The following is a 19,911-nucleotide window of genomic DNA, read 5'->3' as shown; positions in this document are numbered from 1 at the left end:
GCAAGTCACTTCTCACTAGTGACAAGTGACAGGACGAGGGGAAATGGCCTCAAGTTGCGCCAAGGTAAGTTTAGGTTGGACATTAGGAAACACTTCTTTACAGAAAGGGTAGTTAAACACTGGAATAGGCTCCCCAAGGAGGTGGTTGAATCGCCATCTCTGGATGTGTTTAAGAGCCGTTTGGATGTGGTACTCAGGGATATGATTTAGTGTAGGGTTGTTAGAGTTAGGGTACTATGGTTAGGCTGCGGTTGGACTTGATGATCTTCAAGGTCTTTTCCAACCTGGGTAATTCTATGATTCTATGATAAACCACACCAGAAAACAAACAAACAAACATCCACACAATTAAGAGATCTGCATATTGATAACTCACTGTACACACACCAAAAGTAAAACAGACTCTAATGGAGAACAAATGATAATAGTCCAAACCACCACAGAGCAATATCAGAACTGCTTTATTGATTGCAGTTAACATGTTATGGTTAAATTAGGATTTCAAGCATTAAACCAGATGCTTATAGTAACTATAAGCTGCCACCATGGTCACATGGAATTGGACGAAGAGATGCTAGTTACTAGGGCATCCTGGAATCATTTCTGCTTCTTGGGCATTGAAGCCTTCATCAGTTCATAAACAACATAGATTGTTCCTGAGAAAAAAGAAAGGAAGCAATTTCAGAGTTAGTCTCTTAGCAGCCAGCTTTCCTTTCCCAGAATGCAGACAATAAGCAACTGCAGCTCAGATGCAGCACATTTCCATCCATAACCGTAACTCGACAATTATTATTTTGCAATTTGTATTTTATAAAAACAAACAATTAAAAACAAAAATTATTTAAAAAAAAAACCTCCACGATCTGCATAAAAGAACCTAAAAGCAAAAAAAATGAAGAAAAAAAAGTGGTGTGTTATAACTACATTTTATTCCTCTTCAATAGATTCATCACATGGATTCTGAAGGAGTATCAGGTACATAGTACTGTGTTGGTCAAGTTGAAGATTACACCAAAGAAAGTATTTTAATCTTAGCAGGTTGGAAAGTGTACTAAAGCATAAATGTTTTAGTATGAGCCTTACCAAAAACTGATAAACCCATGGTGACTCTGTACAACAGACTATCCAGGATTCCACCTTTAAGATACACAGGGAGGCCATTATCCTCCTAATGGAAACAAAGAGACAAAAATACATCAATTAAATGCAGTTCCTACAACATTAGGTTAATGTAACCGGAACCACCTGGAAGATTTCTTTCCCCAAACTATCTTCATTACTTCTAGAAGACTCTGAAAATCTTGAAAACCTCATTTACATTGAGCTCTGTGTTTCAAGTTTATCAAGTGAGCACCTACTATCAAAGTGTAGGTAACAGGGTGCGTTTTCATTTCTAAAACAGCAATTAATACATGCTTGAACATTGCTGGCACCATTTGCCAGACCCCTCAGGCCCACAGTAAGCAATCACCATCCCTAGAAACTTCCTGTAAGTCTCCAACGCATTCAAACTCTACTATAGGGAATAGGAGCCGCTTCTCTCTACCATTACTTGTTCTTAAACAGGAGACTGTTTTGCTCCACCTGAAGCAACACTCCCTGAACACTGGATCCACAGGATCTTTATCCTTGCTGGCAAGATTATGCTGCTTTGGAGTTCAAGCCTGCCCCTAGCTGCTGATAGCTTAACCTGCTGTCACACAAGAAAGGAATTCAAAAAAGAAACAGTATTTGGCAAGCAATATAATATGTAGAGATTGACTGGCTGTCAGCAGAAACAGAATCTCTGACCACCCTCCTTATCAATATCCCTCTTCTCATAGCATTCAGTGAGTACTGCCCTCCTCAGGTAGTGTCTCAGCAAGACTGACCTTCTCAGTTAGCAGAAAGGAAAGCGGTAAGACACAAAAACTACTTCATTGTTAAACTATTAACACTTTGCCCATTTCACATTGCTAAAGCTCAGTCTCACCTACCCTCTGTAAGAAATTACTGCTGAGGCACATAGCTGGGAGTACACTCCTAAGCACCCGCTGCTTTGGCACCTGCAAAACCACTATTCCTCACTAGGTGGCACAGCAACCAGAAGAGATGTATCCAGTCTCTCAGTACCTAAAAGGAAGCTACAGGAAATAAGGGGACAGACTCTTAAAAGGAAGGCCTGGGGTGACAGCACAAGGGGAAGTGGTTTCGATCTTAAAGGGGGTAGATTTACATTAGTAGTAAGAAAAAGTCTTTTACAGGGAGGGTGGTGAGGCACTGGAACAGGTTGCCTAGTGATGTGGTGGATGCCCTGTCCCTGGAGACTTTCAAGGTGAGGCTGGATCAAGCCCTGGACAACCTGATATAGCTGTGACGACCCTGTTTATTGCAGGGGAGTTGGACTAGATGGCCTTCAGAGGTCCCTTTCAAGTCTAAATCTGACAATATTGCCAGTGTTCTCTCAATACCTGGAAGAGCTTTTGTTTCTCAGGAACTCTATTCTCCAGCGGCCTGCGCGTAGCAGTGCTTATGGTCCTCTGGGAAACTTGACGAAGACTCTAAAAAACAGTATTTTTAACTTTAAGTTATATCCACAGCGATACAGAGTCTCAGAGTCCCCCGCCCACAGCCCCAGCGCCCAGCCCGGCTCTGCACTCAGCAGGGCTCCCCCCACCCGGCCCCGCTGCCCTCGCCGCCCCTCAGGCCATCCCGTGGGCCCGGGCAGCTCACCAGCAGATTCCGCCACATCTCGGCTCTTGGTCCCTTCACCTCCTGCCGGCAGCAAGGGCAGAGGAAGCGGAAACGGCACGAAGCACCGCCCCGCAACAGTGGGCGGCGAGGAAATGGCGGCCGGCAGCGCTGAGGGTGTAGGGGGGTCAGGGCCGAGGGGGCGGGGATAAGAGCGGCAGGCTTAGGTGGGCTGAGGCGCTGAGGGTATCAATATATCTATATATTTATATATATATATAAACACAAATATATTTATATTTGCATATATACATGCAAATAGAACTCAAAAGTCAGTTAAGTGATTCACGGTGTATAATTGCAGAAAGGGAAGGAACACTAGAAGTGTATGAACACGAACCTATTTGAATCCGAAGGAAGAATCTTCTTGCCCTTTAGGAAAATACTCTGCTAGCCTCTGGTTTCTGCACTGCAGATCTTACCTCTGCCTGACCCTGCAGTACAGCGCTGCCAGAACACCACTTCCCAGCTCACTGCAGTAGCAGGGCACTCAAGTCCTGATATTAAAGTGCTTGTGCTGGTGCCAGAGCTGCTGACGAATAATCTGTGTCAAAGACAGAAAATCAGTGTTTGGCACAGTACAGAAATAATAAACTACATCCCAAAGCAGAGCACTTCCCAGCCCGATGGGCTGCCTCAGAAAGGTGCAATGAAAAAACACAAAGATGGAAAACCATCTGAACTGAGCTGAGTTCAGTATTAAAAATACCACTCATAAAGCACAGTCGTAGAGAAAAAGAAGAGAAATGGCATCTTGCAGCCACAGAGCAAAGGTATTTCATTAGAAGCAAAGTGAAACACATTTTTCCTAACAGATTAATTTTAACATACATTGCATTGAAAAATAATGAAACTCGTAATCAAAACTCACTGCTAGGCTGTTTTGTTTAAGCCTGACTGAACAGGGCTGTTCTTCTGTTTCTGATTAATAGTTTAATCTTTTTTTAACAGGGTTTAAAATGATACACAAACACCTGAGTTCACTTTCAGCCTACCAGTCAAAGTAGAAAGCCCTGGAGCAGTGGGATAGGTGGACGTGACATTTAAGCTTCTCCTAGATTCTCATATTCTCATTTCTTCCAAAAATATCACGTCTCAATCTTTCATATTTTCCCAAGAGAATCATTGAGGTCATCAATGATCTTCCTGGCCCTCCAACATTACTTAAAACATCTCACCATTTCATCCTGTGACATCCAAGCACTATCAGTTAGTCTCGCACGTAACTCTAGTATTAAGTTTGCTTCTTTGAGGTCACATTTACCTGAAATCAGGGTTTAGGAAGAAGAAATCCTATCCATTTTCTTTCAAATTAATTGCTATAATAATAATAATAAAAACCCCTTAGCTTCATTAGTTACGAGTCATGCTTTTATTTCTGCTTACTTATTTCCAACATAAAATGAGAACAACTATTTCCAACAGCAGAAATTGGCATAAGCTCAAGCAACAGACATTATTACTATAATTCATGTGCTGGTTGAGCAGAAGAAAAGAGTTTCTTATTTGCGACCCAGGTCATATAAGGATATGGATTCTTATCAGGCTTATGATCACAGTCCATCTAAATCAAAACCATCAAGAGCTCCCATTTAAGGCATACTATGTTAATTAAATCATATTCTGTGAGCTAAAATGCATGGAACTGTAACATGAAAGTACTTCTGCTGATCCAAGGAAGATATGTAACTGGGGCCTTCTATCTTAGGAGTCCATACATTGACCACATTGCTAAAAAGACAGCTGGAATAAAAGTAGCTTGACCATTCACTTCCTTCCCCTACCAAGCAAGAGTTTTCTTTTGGCAGGCTGTTCAACACAGACACAAGCACTCAAAAATGTCATTTTATTTATAAGTAACTGATTGTAACTAGGCTGATACAGCCCCTCATAGGACTACCTTGGTATGTATTTGTTGTTATTATTGTTGGGACATTGATGAAGGCTTCTGCACTGTTGCCCTCTTCCTTTCTAACTCTTCAAAATTAGTTGAGTTGCAGAGAGCAACACACAGTAACAAATATAGAATTTCTATAAAGCAAATACAAAAGATATTGGTCTTATGTAGGACCAAGGTAGGATCAGATTTTCAGGCATTTTCTGCTACTTGGCAGACTCAAGCAGATGTTACCTGACATTAGATTGTCAAAGATTTCTATAAAAAGACAAACCTTGTGTTCTTCAAGGTTTAACATTCATAATTAAAGCAAAACCAGGCTGCTGACACTGTGGTTTCAGTACCAATGTGACCTTCAGAGGCAAAGGCTACAAAGAATTCTTCACATTCAAGTTTTAAGGCGATAACTCTTCCCTCTGACTCAGCTAATCACAACCAACAGCTCTCCAAATAGCCCAAAGCAATTTAAAAGTACCCAAGGGGCCCTCTGCTTTGCTACAGCTGTGCAGATTTTAACAAGGCTGGAAGGAAGATGGACACACACAAAGGATTTTGTTTTAAAAGCTCCTGCGTAAGACAGAGACACATCCTAGTTTCCCACATTAATTTCTCCAGGAAAGATTCATTCACAAGTAGGATGTCCTAACACCGCCTGCTTCCAGGAAGCCTATAATCTCATGCTTTGGGCACTGCCTCAACAGGGTGGGATTTGGAAAGTGCCTGGCTGGCACTTGGAAACGAGAGGCATTGCTTTCCAGATCTGAACACTAGCAGTTGTGTGGAACGGATGTCACTGAAGGACCAGGGCACAGGTGGTCAGCTCCAACACACGGCACACAGCACTGGGACAGCAACACCGCCCTGACAAGTGTCAGACAGGGACACTGTGGCTTTGTCTTTGAACACATGACACATTGGCAGCTTCCAGGAAACGCAAAGTCTAAGAATCCCAGTAGTTACCTACGTGCTACCAAGGCAAACGAAGAAGAGTAAAGTAAGAGATTACAAGTTAGACCTAATATTTTGACTTCCTTGGGCATAATGTTCATATTCATAGTATCATAGTATCATAGTCTTGTGCGGGTTGGAAGGGACCTTAGAGATTATTGAGTCCAACCCCTGGGATTCGAGCCTCCTGTGTAGCAGAGCGGCGCTTCTACCACTTGTGCCACAGGGGGGATTCGAACTCGGGCCTCCAGTGTTGCAACGCAGCATTCCTACCACTGCGCCACTGCATACTGACAAGTATTTTGTGCTACAGGCTTTCAGAAAAAAGGCTTTATTTGTAGCAAGAACAAACATTCAGCAATTCTTCTTGGTGCACTTCATTAAGAAGATCCAAACAGCAGTGACAGCTGTGCTCAACAGGAAAAGAAAAAAGCAATGAAAAACATTTCTAGGTAGAGATAGAGAAATATTCTTTTCCATTTTGAACGCAGCCCAAAAACCAGCATTCCCTGCTCAGAAAAGGGGTCATGAATAAAGCAAAACATTTACCTTTCAAGTGACAAATGGTTTAAAAATCAAAATATTTTAGTAAGCAGTAAATGGGAAACATCTTACTTGTCTACTTTGTTTTGGACTAAACTGTTCTCCAGAGGAATGCCAGCTTAACATCTTGTGCAACCTTCCAACCTTGCAATATACAGTTCTATATCTTTATCCTATATTTCCAGCAACAGATACAGCACTGCAAAAAAATCTAGAAGACCTGAATGTTTAAAAGCCCTGCGCTACCACAATGTACTGTGTAAGCAAATTATATGCTTATACAGAAAGCCAGCACCATGGAAACACTGCTTCATCCTGCAGTGTATGCAGACCTAAACACGTAAACCGCAAGCTGAAAAACATTACACAAGTAATTGACTAAATATAGTTTTGCATTTATGTGCTAGATTAATACAGTGTTGTATAAAGATGGCTGTAGATGTTACATTGATTTTTTGTAACTGAGAAATACAACTTGCTTAAAACGCATTCATTCTTCATGAGAATGGCTTTTCACCCAGATGAAAATAAATGCACGTTCAAGAAGAAAGTAAAATCTCTTAATAAATGGTTTGCAGAATTTATTAGGTATTTTTAATACACTCAGTACTTACGAAGCTAGTTGCATATAAAGTGATCTCCACCATATACATTACAATTTCTGTGCATCATCTAAAAAGAAATCAGATAGTATTTTATAGATTAACTAGCTTCAAATTAACCTAGAAGTGAACCCTTCTGCTGTTTATGACACTAAACCTCACTGCTTCTAACTGCAATATTTCAATTAGGTTTCACTGCAAACATAAGCTGCACTGGAATAACAAAGATCACTGTCATCTCAGCTTCTCAATTTCTACAGTTCAGTATCTCAACACTGCAAGAATTTATTGTGGCATCTACTCCATATAAGGAAACAGAACGTGAGATTTCCTTTACAACAAAGCCTGCTCAGCAGAATACATGTTTCAAGAAACTCTTAGTGAAAGGAATTCACTCAAGTCTGTGACTTGAACAGACATTTTAGATTCATCTTGCTTACTGCATGGAGGTACTCTTTAAAAAGCAAAACCAGCAAAGCACATCAGGAAAACTGGATATAACTTAAAGCAAAGAGAACAACAAAACAGCAGGTTCTACCTGCAACAAACATCTCCCAGTTTAGAACAAAATTTAAGAGGAACTCATAGAGATAATGAACAAATAGGTTTCCCGATGCCTTTATAGAATGCCATTTTACTGGCCAGGCACATCTGTTGCAACTATTAACAGGAATTCCATGTGTTGCAATTCGCACTGCACTTAAAGAATCTAACGTAACAAAGGTGGGTAGGACACAGGAAAGAACATTTAACTGCTAATATAAATATATTAAAATCTCATCCGGAAATGTAAGAGTCCATGCACACAAGACAATAAATTGAAAAAAACACTTAAGACTTGCCTTTTCCTTTCAAAAGCAATGACACTCAAATTCTGCTAAATGAACAATTTACATGGTATCTTACAACAGTCTTCTCCACAATCTGTATGTACTGAATCATACTGACGTTACACAGCACATGACAAGCAGCAGATGCATCAAGGGAACCGGAGCTACATGCATCAAATGGCCTGCCCAGCCAGAGGCAAAGATCAGAAAACTGTTTCTGACAAATGCAGAGATACAATCAATACAGCTAATTGTATACCCGTCATTCTGAGAGTTAATCCACAGCAAGGGGGAAAGGAGATCTTTAGATAAAATTATATACCCAGCCCCAGAAGTGACATTAGCAGAGATTTATCTTCCAACAGCTGGGTCCGTTCTGGACTGGCCTTGATGCACATGCAGCATAGTTGCTTTCAAAACGCGACTTTAATTGGGAATGTCTGCACTGGTGTTTCTATTTCCATATTTGTGATGGATGATCAGCAATACAACTCCTAAGAAGAAGCATATGGACCCAACAGTGATGTACGCAATGCCCAGGAAGGGGTTTTTGCCTCCCATCCATGAGATTGTGCTTAGGATCATTCTTTTTCGTCCATCAAAACTGTGCACGGGATAATCTGAGAGAAAACAAGGAATATAGGAAAACAAGAAACATGAAGTGCATTTCCAAACCTAACTTAATCAGGCACACTAACATGTTGGATTATCTGACTCAGGCTCCCGACACAAACATCTTTGAATATTCAAAGTAGCTTCAAAGTAGCTGTTCTTTTAAAAAAAGATTAACTTGGGCACAGTCAACTACTCCAAGAAAAATGCCACAGGGGTTATTCACTTTGTAAGTGGAAAGTAAATGCAGTTTCATGGGCCTTTGAAAGGAACTTCAATAAAATGAAGAAAATACACTGAGGAATTGAAATCTGTATTTTAGTTTTTCCTAGTGAATAAATAGATAAATAATAAATAGACTCTTTTTTACACGCACTCTCTGCTGTTTTGCAGGGAAGAAAAATACTGCAGTGAGTACTTTAATGATCTTCAGGAGCTTTCGAGTTTTAAGAATTCAGTAACTATGACAACCTGCCTCCTCTAGTCTCCTACATAACTACCTCATCTTTTGTGTGCCCAAAAAGGAATGACAGATGTGCACCTGATCCACAGCTCTGGCCTCTAAATTCTGAGCTCTTCACCTCTAAATTAACAGCTCAAGCAAAGCATCACCTGAACTATGCCTACACATCTTCCTGTTAGACTGCAGTCTGTCTGCTTCTGTATCTACCCAAAAAATTATCACATGAAAATGCTCCCATGCAAAGACTGCAGCCTCAATCCCTTGAAGCAGGCAGCAGGGACTGCAAGGAGCCACATATGTGAACAAGCTGTGTGAGACTAAGGGTGAATGAGGCTGACCATACCCCTCTAAGCACTCAAGCATACTGAGAAGACACTAGTGTCTAGACTAGTGTCCTTCATTTGCTTACTGGCAAATTTTGCACTGAAATCTTCCCTGATATTAATTTATAATCTCACAAAGGCCTCTTTAGAAGACTGGGGTGCTGTTGTTTTTTTTTTTGTCCCCCCATTTTGTGATCTCTGAAAACAGAAACAAAAAAAAAAATCCAAATAATATTTTCATCCTCATTAAATACATAATGCAGTTCTATGAGAGCTACACAATAGTTTAAGAAAATTATGATTAAAACTGTATTTACATTGAAGAATATGAGCCTAAGTGAAAAAACTTGCAATAAGGCTACAAATTTACAAGTCATTCCTGTATTAGATTGTATCTGAAGATCCAGCTGACTCCGCAGCATTGTGTTTTTCTCCCTCCACCCTCGTCATCAGGCAAGTGTGATGTGCTTTAAGTTAAAAATGAAACACAAGAGGTAAAATCCTACATTTCTAAAGAATAATATTCTCAAAAAGATACTTGATCTCCCTGGTGACAGGATGAGGGGAAATGGCCTCAAGTTGCACCAGATAAGTTTAGGCTGGATATCAGGGAAAACTTCTTTAATGAAAGGGCTGTTAAGCGCTGAAATAGGCTCCCCAGGGAGGTGGGTTGAGTCACCATCCCTGGATGTGTTTCAGAACCATTTGGATGTGGTGCTCAGAGTCATGACTTAGCAGAGGGCTGTTAGTTAGGGTAGCATGGTTAGGCTGCGGTTGGACTTGATGATCTTTAAGGTCCTTCCCAACCTGAGTGACTCTATGATTCTACGAAAGTCACCTTGGCAAAACCTTCACCATAAAGTCAACTTCTATAATATAGTAAATTCTTTGTGACTTTCTATATGGTATAGCCACAGACATACCACAAGTCTGAGTGATTGCATGAGACAGGAACATGGTTTTTGCAGACTGTCACATCCCTCCTATGCATCAAAGAAAGCTTTCTCTCTTTCCTAGAACAATGGATTTTGGTTTTTAATTAGAGCTACTTCTTACTTTAGCATAACTAGCTCAGACAACTCCATGCTTCAGGTGGCCATTCTGAAGTCAAGATGACCCAGTCATTTCCCTTTATGAAGCTACGGAACTGAATTTCATGATCTTAACAGAACAAACATAAGTTAGTTCTATAAACTATATGCAGAAGACAGCAATTATAAAGTCTCATTTGATTTAACCTTCCTTAAAAGTCCACCCATGTAACCCAGACAGTGTTCTAAGGAGTTTTTAAGGGCATTTTCAAAGGATACTGTACGTGATATCCAAAGAATATTTTCCAGCCTGTAAGGTAGGCTGTAAGTTACTCTTCCTCTCAATGAGACGATACAGCTTACGAAATGTTGGCAGAGCAGCAGTACGCATCCACACGATAAAGTCTTCATTGATAAAGCCATTGTTGTCAGGCTCAGAGTCCAGCATATACACTGGTTTGGGCCAGTTGACTGGTTTTGTTGTACCTAAGATTAAACAAAAACAACAATAAAGCATTTCAAACACAGGACTAAATGAAGCACTGGATCACCAAAATTCATTCTAGTATCATAAAAAACATGCAGTGAATCCTAAGCAGTACGAAGAGCCAGACTGGCTCATTGCTACTGCAAGATTACTGAACTGCTCAGGAACATTAGAGTATGGCATCTGCCTTTGCAAGGGTAACATCACTTTGGTAAGGTCACTTGGCTGTGACTAAGCAAGCAAGACATATCAGGCTAAACCTAGAGCTATTTTCTATCTTACATATACACACAGACCCAAAAGCCCAGAAGGAAAACTGCTTTTAGACTTTGTCAAAGAAACTCCGACTTACCAGGCTGTACTTAACTACATTTAACCTTATAACTGAGAAAAATCAGTTAATCTGATCACAAATAATCAGATTTTAAAAAGCACTGTAAGATCTACCAGTAGAAACATTAAAAAAGAAAATTTCACACAGTTTGGTTAAATAATCACAGGATTTCTTCTGAAGTTAAAACCACGTATTATAGCACTGCACTTAACGAGGATTTTCTCAGTATTCAAGGCATAAAAAGTTATCAAGAGCTATTATATATATACATATATATATATACACACACACACACACATATATATATATCAGAATTTGATTTGATATTTCAAGATCCCAAACGGCAACAAGTAATTGAAATATCACTTAAGCCAAGAATCTTTTCACCATCTTAACAAATTGGATTAGTTGCTAAGGCAAAACTAATCTGATGCCAAGCAACTGACAGAAAGAGCTTTCATGAAAGTTCAGAAAGATTAAACAGGAAATAAGCCCAGGTTCTATTTTTACATGTTAAATGACTACAGTGAATTTAGAAAAAATTATATTAGTTCTGCATTAAATTTGCAGCATCCACTGTTAACAGACAACTCTTCCAGAAAGCAGAGAAGTCCTTAGCTTGGACTTCTTCATAGAACAATATATTTAACATGTTCACTACAATGTCACCATTGAGGTGAAGTCCATGGCAATCAATGTGTTTGAAATCTTTTGTTCTTAAAATTTCACACATTTCTTACCTTGGAAGAGCGCAGTTAAATTCTTTCCATCTCCTGTAGGATTCCTGAACTTCACATTTTTATCTGTCCACCACGCAATGCCTTTTTTAATCAAAGTAATAGCGGTCCTTGTGTCGTTTTCGATGTGGTACAATTCCAATGTATCTATGGGGAAAATCAAATTGGAAGACCAGATAAGAGTGGCTTTTATTAGATGAATGATCCTGATAGGCAGTAAAATAATTATCTACAGGAAAAACAAATTGCCACAATCAAGAACTGTTCTGTAATAATCCACACACATACAGAGCAGTGCGTTATACATGTATAGCATCTTTATTCCACAGCCATAACAGCCACTCACAACAGATGTTTCAATCCCTTGTGTGCTATCAGGTTAAATTCACTGTGGTGGTTATTAATGGTATTTTAATCTCAACATTCCAAACAATTAAGGTGTGTTAATTCAAAACAAAACAATCCACAATAATACCCAGAATAAAGCATCAGTACAAAGCATACACAACACAAAAACACCTCAGTGCTAAACTCAGAAGTGTTACCGTACCATTAAACATACTGTTGGCAATAGCCCCACAGGGAGCAATGGGTTTATCCTCATTGGTGCGGTAAGGCTCACATTCCTTACTTGGATTCTGACAGTTAGAAAGAAAAAAAGGCAGATCAGTCTGTGCTAGTTTATACTTCAGTACTTCACACACGTACACAGCTCACACTTACTACAAAATATTCTCAGGAGTGAGTTTATTTACATATACTTCAGCATTCATTGCTAATCGATATGATTGATTTTTTTCTTTACAAGCAGGAAAATATTCTAGATAAAATATGAATAAAGTCAAAAATCCCATGATGGTCATTGTAAAATTAAGACTGTGCTTAGAAACTGTTAAAAGAGGGGAAAAAATGTTCTAACTGGAATGTTATTTATTTTTAATAAATAAAAGAATTAAGAATTTAATAAATAAAAGAACGTTTATTATTTTTAATAAAAAATATGAATACCTTATTGTTTGTTGAATACAAAAATTCTACAGCTACGTTATTATTAAACTAGTTATTCTGCCCTGTGATAACTTATGCAAGTCAGCTGTTCATTGCCTACTAGTATCTGTAAATATCAAAGCTCGAATACCTACAAGTAATGAGCTGTTGTCTCCGTTGAGTTGGCTGTCATCTCGAGATTTCACATAGCGACGGTGGTTTTGATAGAAGTTAGAAAGTCCGTAATACATGAAGACGTTACTCTACAAGAAGGGTTTTGATTTACACAACAGGTCAATAAAACACACAAACATGCTGGTTAACTGAAACCTGGAAATCCAACCTCTTAAATTGTATTTACTTTATAGTAACACTCACAGTAGTGATGCTCAAAGACTCTCTTTGTACTGAATACACACAATACTATCCCAACAAAAGCTGGCATCCTGAAGTCAAACAATATCAACATGCCATAAACCAGCAGCAGGATATTCATCAGTACTATCCCAATACTTACCTTGTCCAACACCAAGCACATAAGCCTCATTATTTGCCTCAAAGAATGCATCTAGTGCTGCTGCTTCCTGCTGAACTCAGTTTAAGTTGTGCAGGAATAGCTTATCTACATGTCAAGTATATGACGCCCACCTAGGACACAGACAGTAAATCCAGATGTGTAAAAGACACGTGTCCCACTTAACACTGCAATTCCAGATAGAGAGGCACTAAAAACCATCTCATCTCTGCTAATGAAAAGACACACAGCCATCAAATCCAAGTTCATAGGAATACTAGAAATAATCCTTCAAGGCAGACACAAAGTAAGGCTGTGAGAATGCAATTTTCCTATCACTTACAAAATAAACCACATCAGCAGATCTCATTTCACTTTGCATGCAAGGTTATGTACCTCAAATGAATGTTCCAGTGTGAAATTGATTGTGCAGGTACAAGGCGGTGTGCTATCCCAGGACACATTTAAACACTTGTTGCAAGGACTGGAAGGCTCTATTCCTGTATAATCAATCTATAACAGAAAAAAAAAAAAAAAAAAATCCACATTAGTTTAGAGTGAGAAAGCAAATAAAATTGATTAATAAGCAAGAGAAATCGGTGTGGCATTTATTTTGCAGTATTACTACATCTCAGTTCCAAAAGCTCTGTTTGATGATCTCATGATCCCTTCTAACCCAAACTATTTTGTGATTCTGACTGCATATTCTGTTCCAGCCTCAGACAAATCTGGCACCAGTGTGGGCCATTAATGCTGGGAAAGAAGAGAAAGAAACAAACAAAACAACCCACCAAAACACACTGAGCAGATACTCATGGCACCACCAAACACGCTCAGTATATAACAAGCAGATCTAACCTGCTACATGCTTTCCAGAGAAGTCTCATTTTTAAAAGCCTACAAAGATATTAAATAAGAAAAAAGTTTTGCTTAAGAAAACTTTTATTTACTGCCTATATTTAGGCACTCCATCAGATTTTTCAAAGACCGCTTAATGAATCACAGAATCACAGAATGAGCCGGGTTGGAAGGGACCTCAAGGATCATGTAGTTCCAACCCCCCTGCCTGGCAGGGCCACCAAACATACACATTTACTAGATCAGGTTGCCCAGGGCCCCGTCCAACCTGGCCTTGAACACCTCCAAGGACGGGGCATCCACAGCCTCCCTGGGCACTCAAGAGCTCTCCTAAAACAGGGAAGGTGAAGACACAAATGCCAAAAACAGTAAAATACCAGATGAAAAAGAAAATACGATCACTATTAACGTAGCTTATCAAGGATCTGTCTTTAATAGTTCAGCAACAAGAACAAAAAAATTTACCTGAAATCTGCACATTTGGGCCACCTTTATGTTACACAATGTATCCTGAGCACCTGGGGCTCTCATCCTATAGCCCTTGCCAACAGAAGTCACTTGATTGACTCTCTCCTGCGTAGCTGCAGGATACAAGCGGAAGGAAATAACTGCTTTGGGTTCGGCAGGTTAGCTCCGTGTGTAGGAGAAAGATTCCATCTGTTTATGAACTATTATTTCTGCACTTAAAAGGAGCTTCCTACTTAGTAACAGAACTCAGATCAGGGCAACACGCGACAAGTTACCAAAACAAAGTGCTCTGAGCTACAAATCCTGCTCAGCTTTATGAAAGACTGCTGCAATGGTATCTTCTGATTTACAGCTGTGGTCAAACACTATAAATCATTCTGATTCTCAGTAATCTGCCCAAAAATCCACATTAAGGGTAAATTAAACAAGCGGTTTCAAGGTTCAAGGAACAATTGAAGCCTATTTCCTTCTGGATCTTCTTCAAGGTCTCCCTCCCATAGATTCTTTGATATCTGTTAAGAGCTGCAGCTCTTTCTTCAGCAAAGGCATTTCAGAGATCTGTGATCTGCTGCCAGACTGCTGACAGATGAAACCTTCCTCTGACAAGCCCAGCTGAAATAAGTTGGATTCAAGAGCTGTTAGGTGAGGGAAAGCTTTGCCTCTCACTAAATGAGATACTGCATTTATGCTGAAGTAAATATTTGACTTTCAGTATTTGAAAGAAGCTTATAAGCAGGACGGCAAATGGCTGTTTATGAGGGTGGACAGTGATAGGACAAGGGAGAATTAGTTTAAAGTAAGACAGAGGAGGTTTAGGTTGGATATCAGGAGGAGGTTTTACAGAGGGTGGTGACACACTGGAACAGGTTGCCCAAGGAGGCTGTGGATGCCCCATTCCTGGAGGCATTCAAGGCCAGGCTGGATGTGGCTCTGGGCAGCCTGGTCTGATGGTTGGCAACCCTGCACATAGCAGGGGGTTGAAACTAGATGGTCATTGTGGTCTTTTTCAACCCAGGCCATTCTACGATTCTTTATTAAGTAGCTCTGCCTCAGCACTCCTTCAGGGCTTGGTCCAGCTGCAGCACAGGGACCAGCAAGATATAAAAATTTCACTTACATGAAGAACACATTACTTGTTATGTTCCATTGACAACTGAGTGAAAGTGATACAGGTATGTCTTCATCACTTGACAAATAATGAAACCACTGCTTCAAGAACACAAGAACTGATGCATGGAGCCAAGGCAGAAATCCAGCACCAGGGCTTCAGAAAGCAACAGCAACAAGAGGCTACAGACTCAAAGGGAGCTGGTAACTCCTGGCCCAATGGCCGTTCAGTTTGTTGATGTCCTTCTCAGCTCACTTGTTTCTGTTGTGCAGAAATAACACAGCTATTGTGCATACACATTCTCCAAACCACCTGTGGTCTTTGTAGGCTTCACAGCTGTTACAACTGGATGCTACTAACGAATCAGACTATCCTGAGCTGGAGAGACCCATAAGAATCACCAAGTCCAACTCCTAGCTCCACACAGCACCCACGAACTGTGACAGCTCAGGGCTGTGCCCACTGCCTTGGGCAACCTGTTCCATGCCCGCCGCCCTGTGGTGCAGCCCCTGTCCCTCACCCCCAGCTGCCCCTCCCCTCACAGCTCCATGCCGTTCCTTCGGGCCCTGTCGCTGTCACACAGAGCAGAGCTCAGTGCTGCCCCTCTGCTCCCTGTGAGGAGCTGCAGCCGCCATCAGGCCTCCCCTCAGCTCCTCTGCTCTGGACCTGCAATTACTATCCTTGGTCACTTCCTGTAATAAAAGGCATCCAATCAGTCTGTTTTTCTTTTCTTTTCTTTTTTTTTTTTAATCCCTCTATATCCATCTCTGCAGATTTCATTATGTTTCCCATCATTTTGATGATTGGGCAACTAGAACCACACACGGCACTGAAGACGCACACGACAGTCACACACCTCATCTCAGTTCCTCATTCCTAGCAGTGCCTTTGGGTCTGGTCTTAATTACTGTTAAACAATTCACAGCAGCAATCACAGCACTGGGATGTGCTTCCTGTTCACTCAGTATCCCAGACATTGCTCAATGTATATCACATCTTAACGTGCTGTCAACAGTTCTTATGAATTCTAAAAACAAACCAGAAAAAATAGGCCCACATTGGCCTTCTTCAACAGTATAAAGCAGAAAATAGACACTTCTGAAGCTTTTTCCTCATATTTCACTCAAATGAACCATTTCCTGCTTTGAAACAGTGAGAAAAGGATAGAGAACAACCAGTGCACACACAAAAACCAACCCATAATCCTCAGACACTTCAGATTTTGGACATCTTCCACATTTAAATTCAAGAGAGCTTCTAAAGGAAATCAATGGAAAGGCCACATCTCACTGCTTGCGCTCACATAATAACAGTGCAGTTCTCGGAGGCTGCAGCATCAAGTTCCGGGACAGGCCTAGGGATAATATGAACCGTACACAAATATGTATTTGGGGACATCAATTATACACCCGATTCAGTTACAATACACCAGGCTTTCAGGCTGCTATACACAGAGGCAGCTCACGAGCAGGCTATTGTCTGAGGTGGGTGTAAATAAGTAGCTCTGCTTCCTCCCCCAGCTACAATTTTAAATGAGCTTAGTCACCGCACCTCGCTTTTAGATGCCTCGTCTCCCAGTTACATCAATGGCTCTCTGGGAATAACATCTGGAGGTTACTAAGAAAAGCCAGAGCACCAGGTCAGGATCTGAGGTAGATGTGTGTGTGCACATCTACCACATGCACACACACACACACTATCCCCCCCTCCACTATTTCTGTATTAAAACACTTCACAGAAAAGCATTAGGATCAAAGAACAGAACACAAGCTTCCTCCTTTTACTTGTATACCTGAACTGTTTGATCACAGCATCAGACTCACAGAACTCACAAACCCTATTCCCAGAACAATAAAATCCAACCAAGGGGAGATGGATAACACAAGCGACAAACACACTTGACAAAAAACAAAGTACATTTTTTCCTATACCTTGAAACCTGCTATTACATTTCCAAATGTAAGCGGCCAACACTGCTTCACGGATGCAGTTTATCTGTGTAGGGCAGCGTTAGTCGCACTAACTGTACAGCTTAGGATGGAGCAGATGCCTTGTGGCTCCTGCTTGAGCTTTACAGCAGTATGTAAGTGAGCTGCTAAGCAGACACAGTGTGTAACGCTTCACAGAATCACAGAACAGCCTGGGTTGAGAAGTACCACAATGACCATCTGGTTTCAACCCCATTGCTATGTGCAGGGTCACCAACCACCAGACCAGGCTGCCCACAGCCACATCCAGCCTGGCCTTGAATAACTCCAGGGATGGGGCATCCACAGCCTCCTTGGGCAACCTGTTCCAGTGAATATACATACAGCAATGACAGGGCCACAAGGAGTCATGGAACCATTAAGGTTAGAAAAGATCCCTAAGATCATGTAGTCCAATCATGCACCTAACCACCACCATTTCCCCACTAAACTACATCCCTTAGTACTGCATCTAAACATTTCTTGAACTCCTCCAAGGACAGTAACTGCCAGCTCCTTGTGCAGCCCATTCCAGCCCCTGACCATCCGCCCAGAGAAGTTCTTCCTAACATCCAACCTGAACTTCATTTACAGCTCTGGACTCAGAGGAAACTCTGATGAAGTTGCGCCAGGGCAAGTTTATGTTGGATATTAGGAAGAACTTCTTTATGGAAAGAATAGTTAAGCACTGGAATAGGCTTCCCCAGGGAGGTAGTTGAATCGCCATCCCTAGATGTGTTTAGGAGCCATTTGGATGTGGTGCTCAGGGATATGATTTAGTGTAGGGTTGTTAGAGTTAGGGTACTGGTTAGGCTGCGGTTGGACTTGATGATCTTCAAGGTCTTTTCCAACCTGAGTAATACTATGATTCTATGAAGTTGTCATCCTTAAGGATCAACCCCGATCCAATCAGAATGAAAAGATGTGGTAAATATATTTGGATAAATACACATCTCTCGTAATATCAGCATAAGACCGCATGTTACTTTAACAACCGGCATATTGCAAACAGAGCAGTGTGCTCTGAAGCACCAGTGCCAATGTCCAGACGTGCATATCCCTGCAGCTTCCAGGTGAGAAGCTTAAACGCAGCATCCAGACACAGCACAACATGCTTCAATCTTCTATTTCCCCCTCCACTTCGGCATTTCCTTGACAGGAATTTTAGTTACTGGGACTCTTCTGCTGACAATAGCAGGACACGGGGAAATGGTTTTAAGTTAAAAGAGGGAAGATTTAGGTTGGATGTTAGGGGTAAGTTCTTCACTAGGAGAGTGGTGAGGCCCTGGAACAGGCTGCCCAGGGAGGTTGTGGATGCCCCGTCCTTGGAGGTGTTCAAGACCAGGTTGGACGGGGCCCTGGGCAACCTGATCTAGTAAAGGTGTATGTTTGGTGGCCCTGCCAGGCAGGGGGGTTGGAGCTACATGATCCTTGAGGTCCCTTCCAACCCGGGTCATTCTGTGATTCTGTGACTCTGTTTCCCAACCTCCTCCCTACACAGCTGTCCCCTCCCGCTTCCTCCCTTCCTCCCCAATGCCCCACACTGAGGGCAGACCCGTTCCCCGCTCACCTCGAACTCGCGGATGTTGTTGGAGGTGACGAAGATACCGATACCGATGGGGATGAAGATGAGGCCGATGATGAAGAAGGCCGGCAGCACCGTGCCCGCCGTCAGGATGGGCTGCCAGGCGGGCAGGCGCTGCTGTTTGAACGCCGTGTTATCCGGCTTGCGGGTCTTCACCGCTCCGCCGCCGCCCGCCGCGGCCACGCCGCCCGTCCCTCCGCCCGCGGGGTGCCCGTCCGCTTCCTCCTTGGCGCTGTAGTTGACCGCCATGGCGCCGCCCGCCCACACCGCCGGCAGCCCCGCCCGCCCACACAACACGTGACCCACGGACGCCGCGCCTGCGCTCTCGGGGGAGGGCGCGCTGTTGAAAGGCGCGCTGTTGATGACGTAACAGTGGCGTCCGGTGGACAGGAAACGGCTGTGACGGAGCTGCGCATGCTCAGGGGAAGAGCGGCGGCTGGGCCTCATTGTATCCTTCCGCCTGGCCGGAGCGCACAGCGCATGCGCATTGTCTACTCAGGGGAAAGCGTCATAGAATCATAGAATTACCCAGGTTGGAAAGGACCTTGAAGATCATCGAGTCCAACTGCAGCCTAACCAGTACCCTAACTCTAACAACCCTACACTAAATCATATCCCTGAGCACCACATCCAAACGGCTCTTACACACATCCAGGGATGGCGATTCAACCACCTCCCTGGGGAGCCTATTCCAGTACCTAACTACCCTTTCTGTAAAGAAGTGTTTCCTAATATCCAACCTAAACTTGCCCTGGCACAACTTGAGGCCATTTCCCCTCGTCCTGTCTCCTGTCACCAGTGAGAAGAGACCTGCCCCACTCTCACTGTAGGCACCTTTCAGATACTATAATATCTTCAGAGCAATAAAGTCTCCCCTCAGACTCCTT

The 19,911-nt window shown here is 42.0% G+C and overlaps 2 protein-coding genes across 2 annotated transcripts; both read right to left on the bottom strand.

Moving 5' to 3' along the window:
* Window positions 1-442: 442 nt before the first annotated feature.
* On the bottom strand, window positions 443-2,849 carry LOC107312032 (cytochrome c oxidase subunit 7A2, mitochondrial). The gene is made up of 4 exons (XM_015859049.2): window positions 2,713-2,849; window positions 2,451-2,540; window positions 1,084-1,168; window positions 443-656 (listed from the first exon to the last, which is right to left on the bottom strand). Exons 1-4 carry the CDS (start codon window positions 2,728-2,730, stop codon window positions 598-600), a joined length of 252 nt encoding a protein of 83 aa, XP_015714535.1. The 5' UTR covers window positions 2,731-2,849; the 3' UTR covers window positions 443-597.
* A 3,041-nt stretch (window positions 2,850-5,890) lies between these two features.
* On the bottom strand, window positions 5,891-19,486 carry TMEM30A (transmembrane protein 30A). The gene is made up of 7 exons (XM_015859047.1): window positions 19,010-19,486; window positions 13,435-13,551; window positions 12,680-12,787; window positions 12,088-12,175; window positions 11,541-11,684; window positions 10,259-10,465; window positions 5,891-8,170 (listed from the first exon to the last, which is right to left on the bottom strand). The coding sequence occupies exons 1-7, from the start codon at window positions 19,469-19,471 to the stop codon at window positions 7,977-7,979; spliced, it is 1,320 nt and encodes a 439-aa protein (XP_015714533.1). The 5' UTR covers window positions 19,472-19,486; the 3' UTR covers window positions 5,891-7,976.
* Between the last annotated feature and the right edge of the window lie 425 nt (window positions 19,487-19,911).

Source organism: Coturnix japonica, chromosome 3 (assembly GCF_001577835.2).
Source record: "Coturnix japonica isolate 7356 chromosome 3, Coturnix japonica 2.1, whole genome shotgun sequence".
Classification (NCBI taxonomy): Eukaryota; Metazoa; Chordata; class Aves; order Galliformes; family Phasianidae; genus Coturnix; species Coturnix japonica.
Note: the sequence above shows the minus strand (reverse complement) of the source record. Positions and strands in the feature narration are given on the sequence as shown.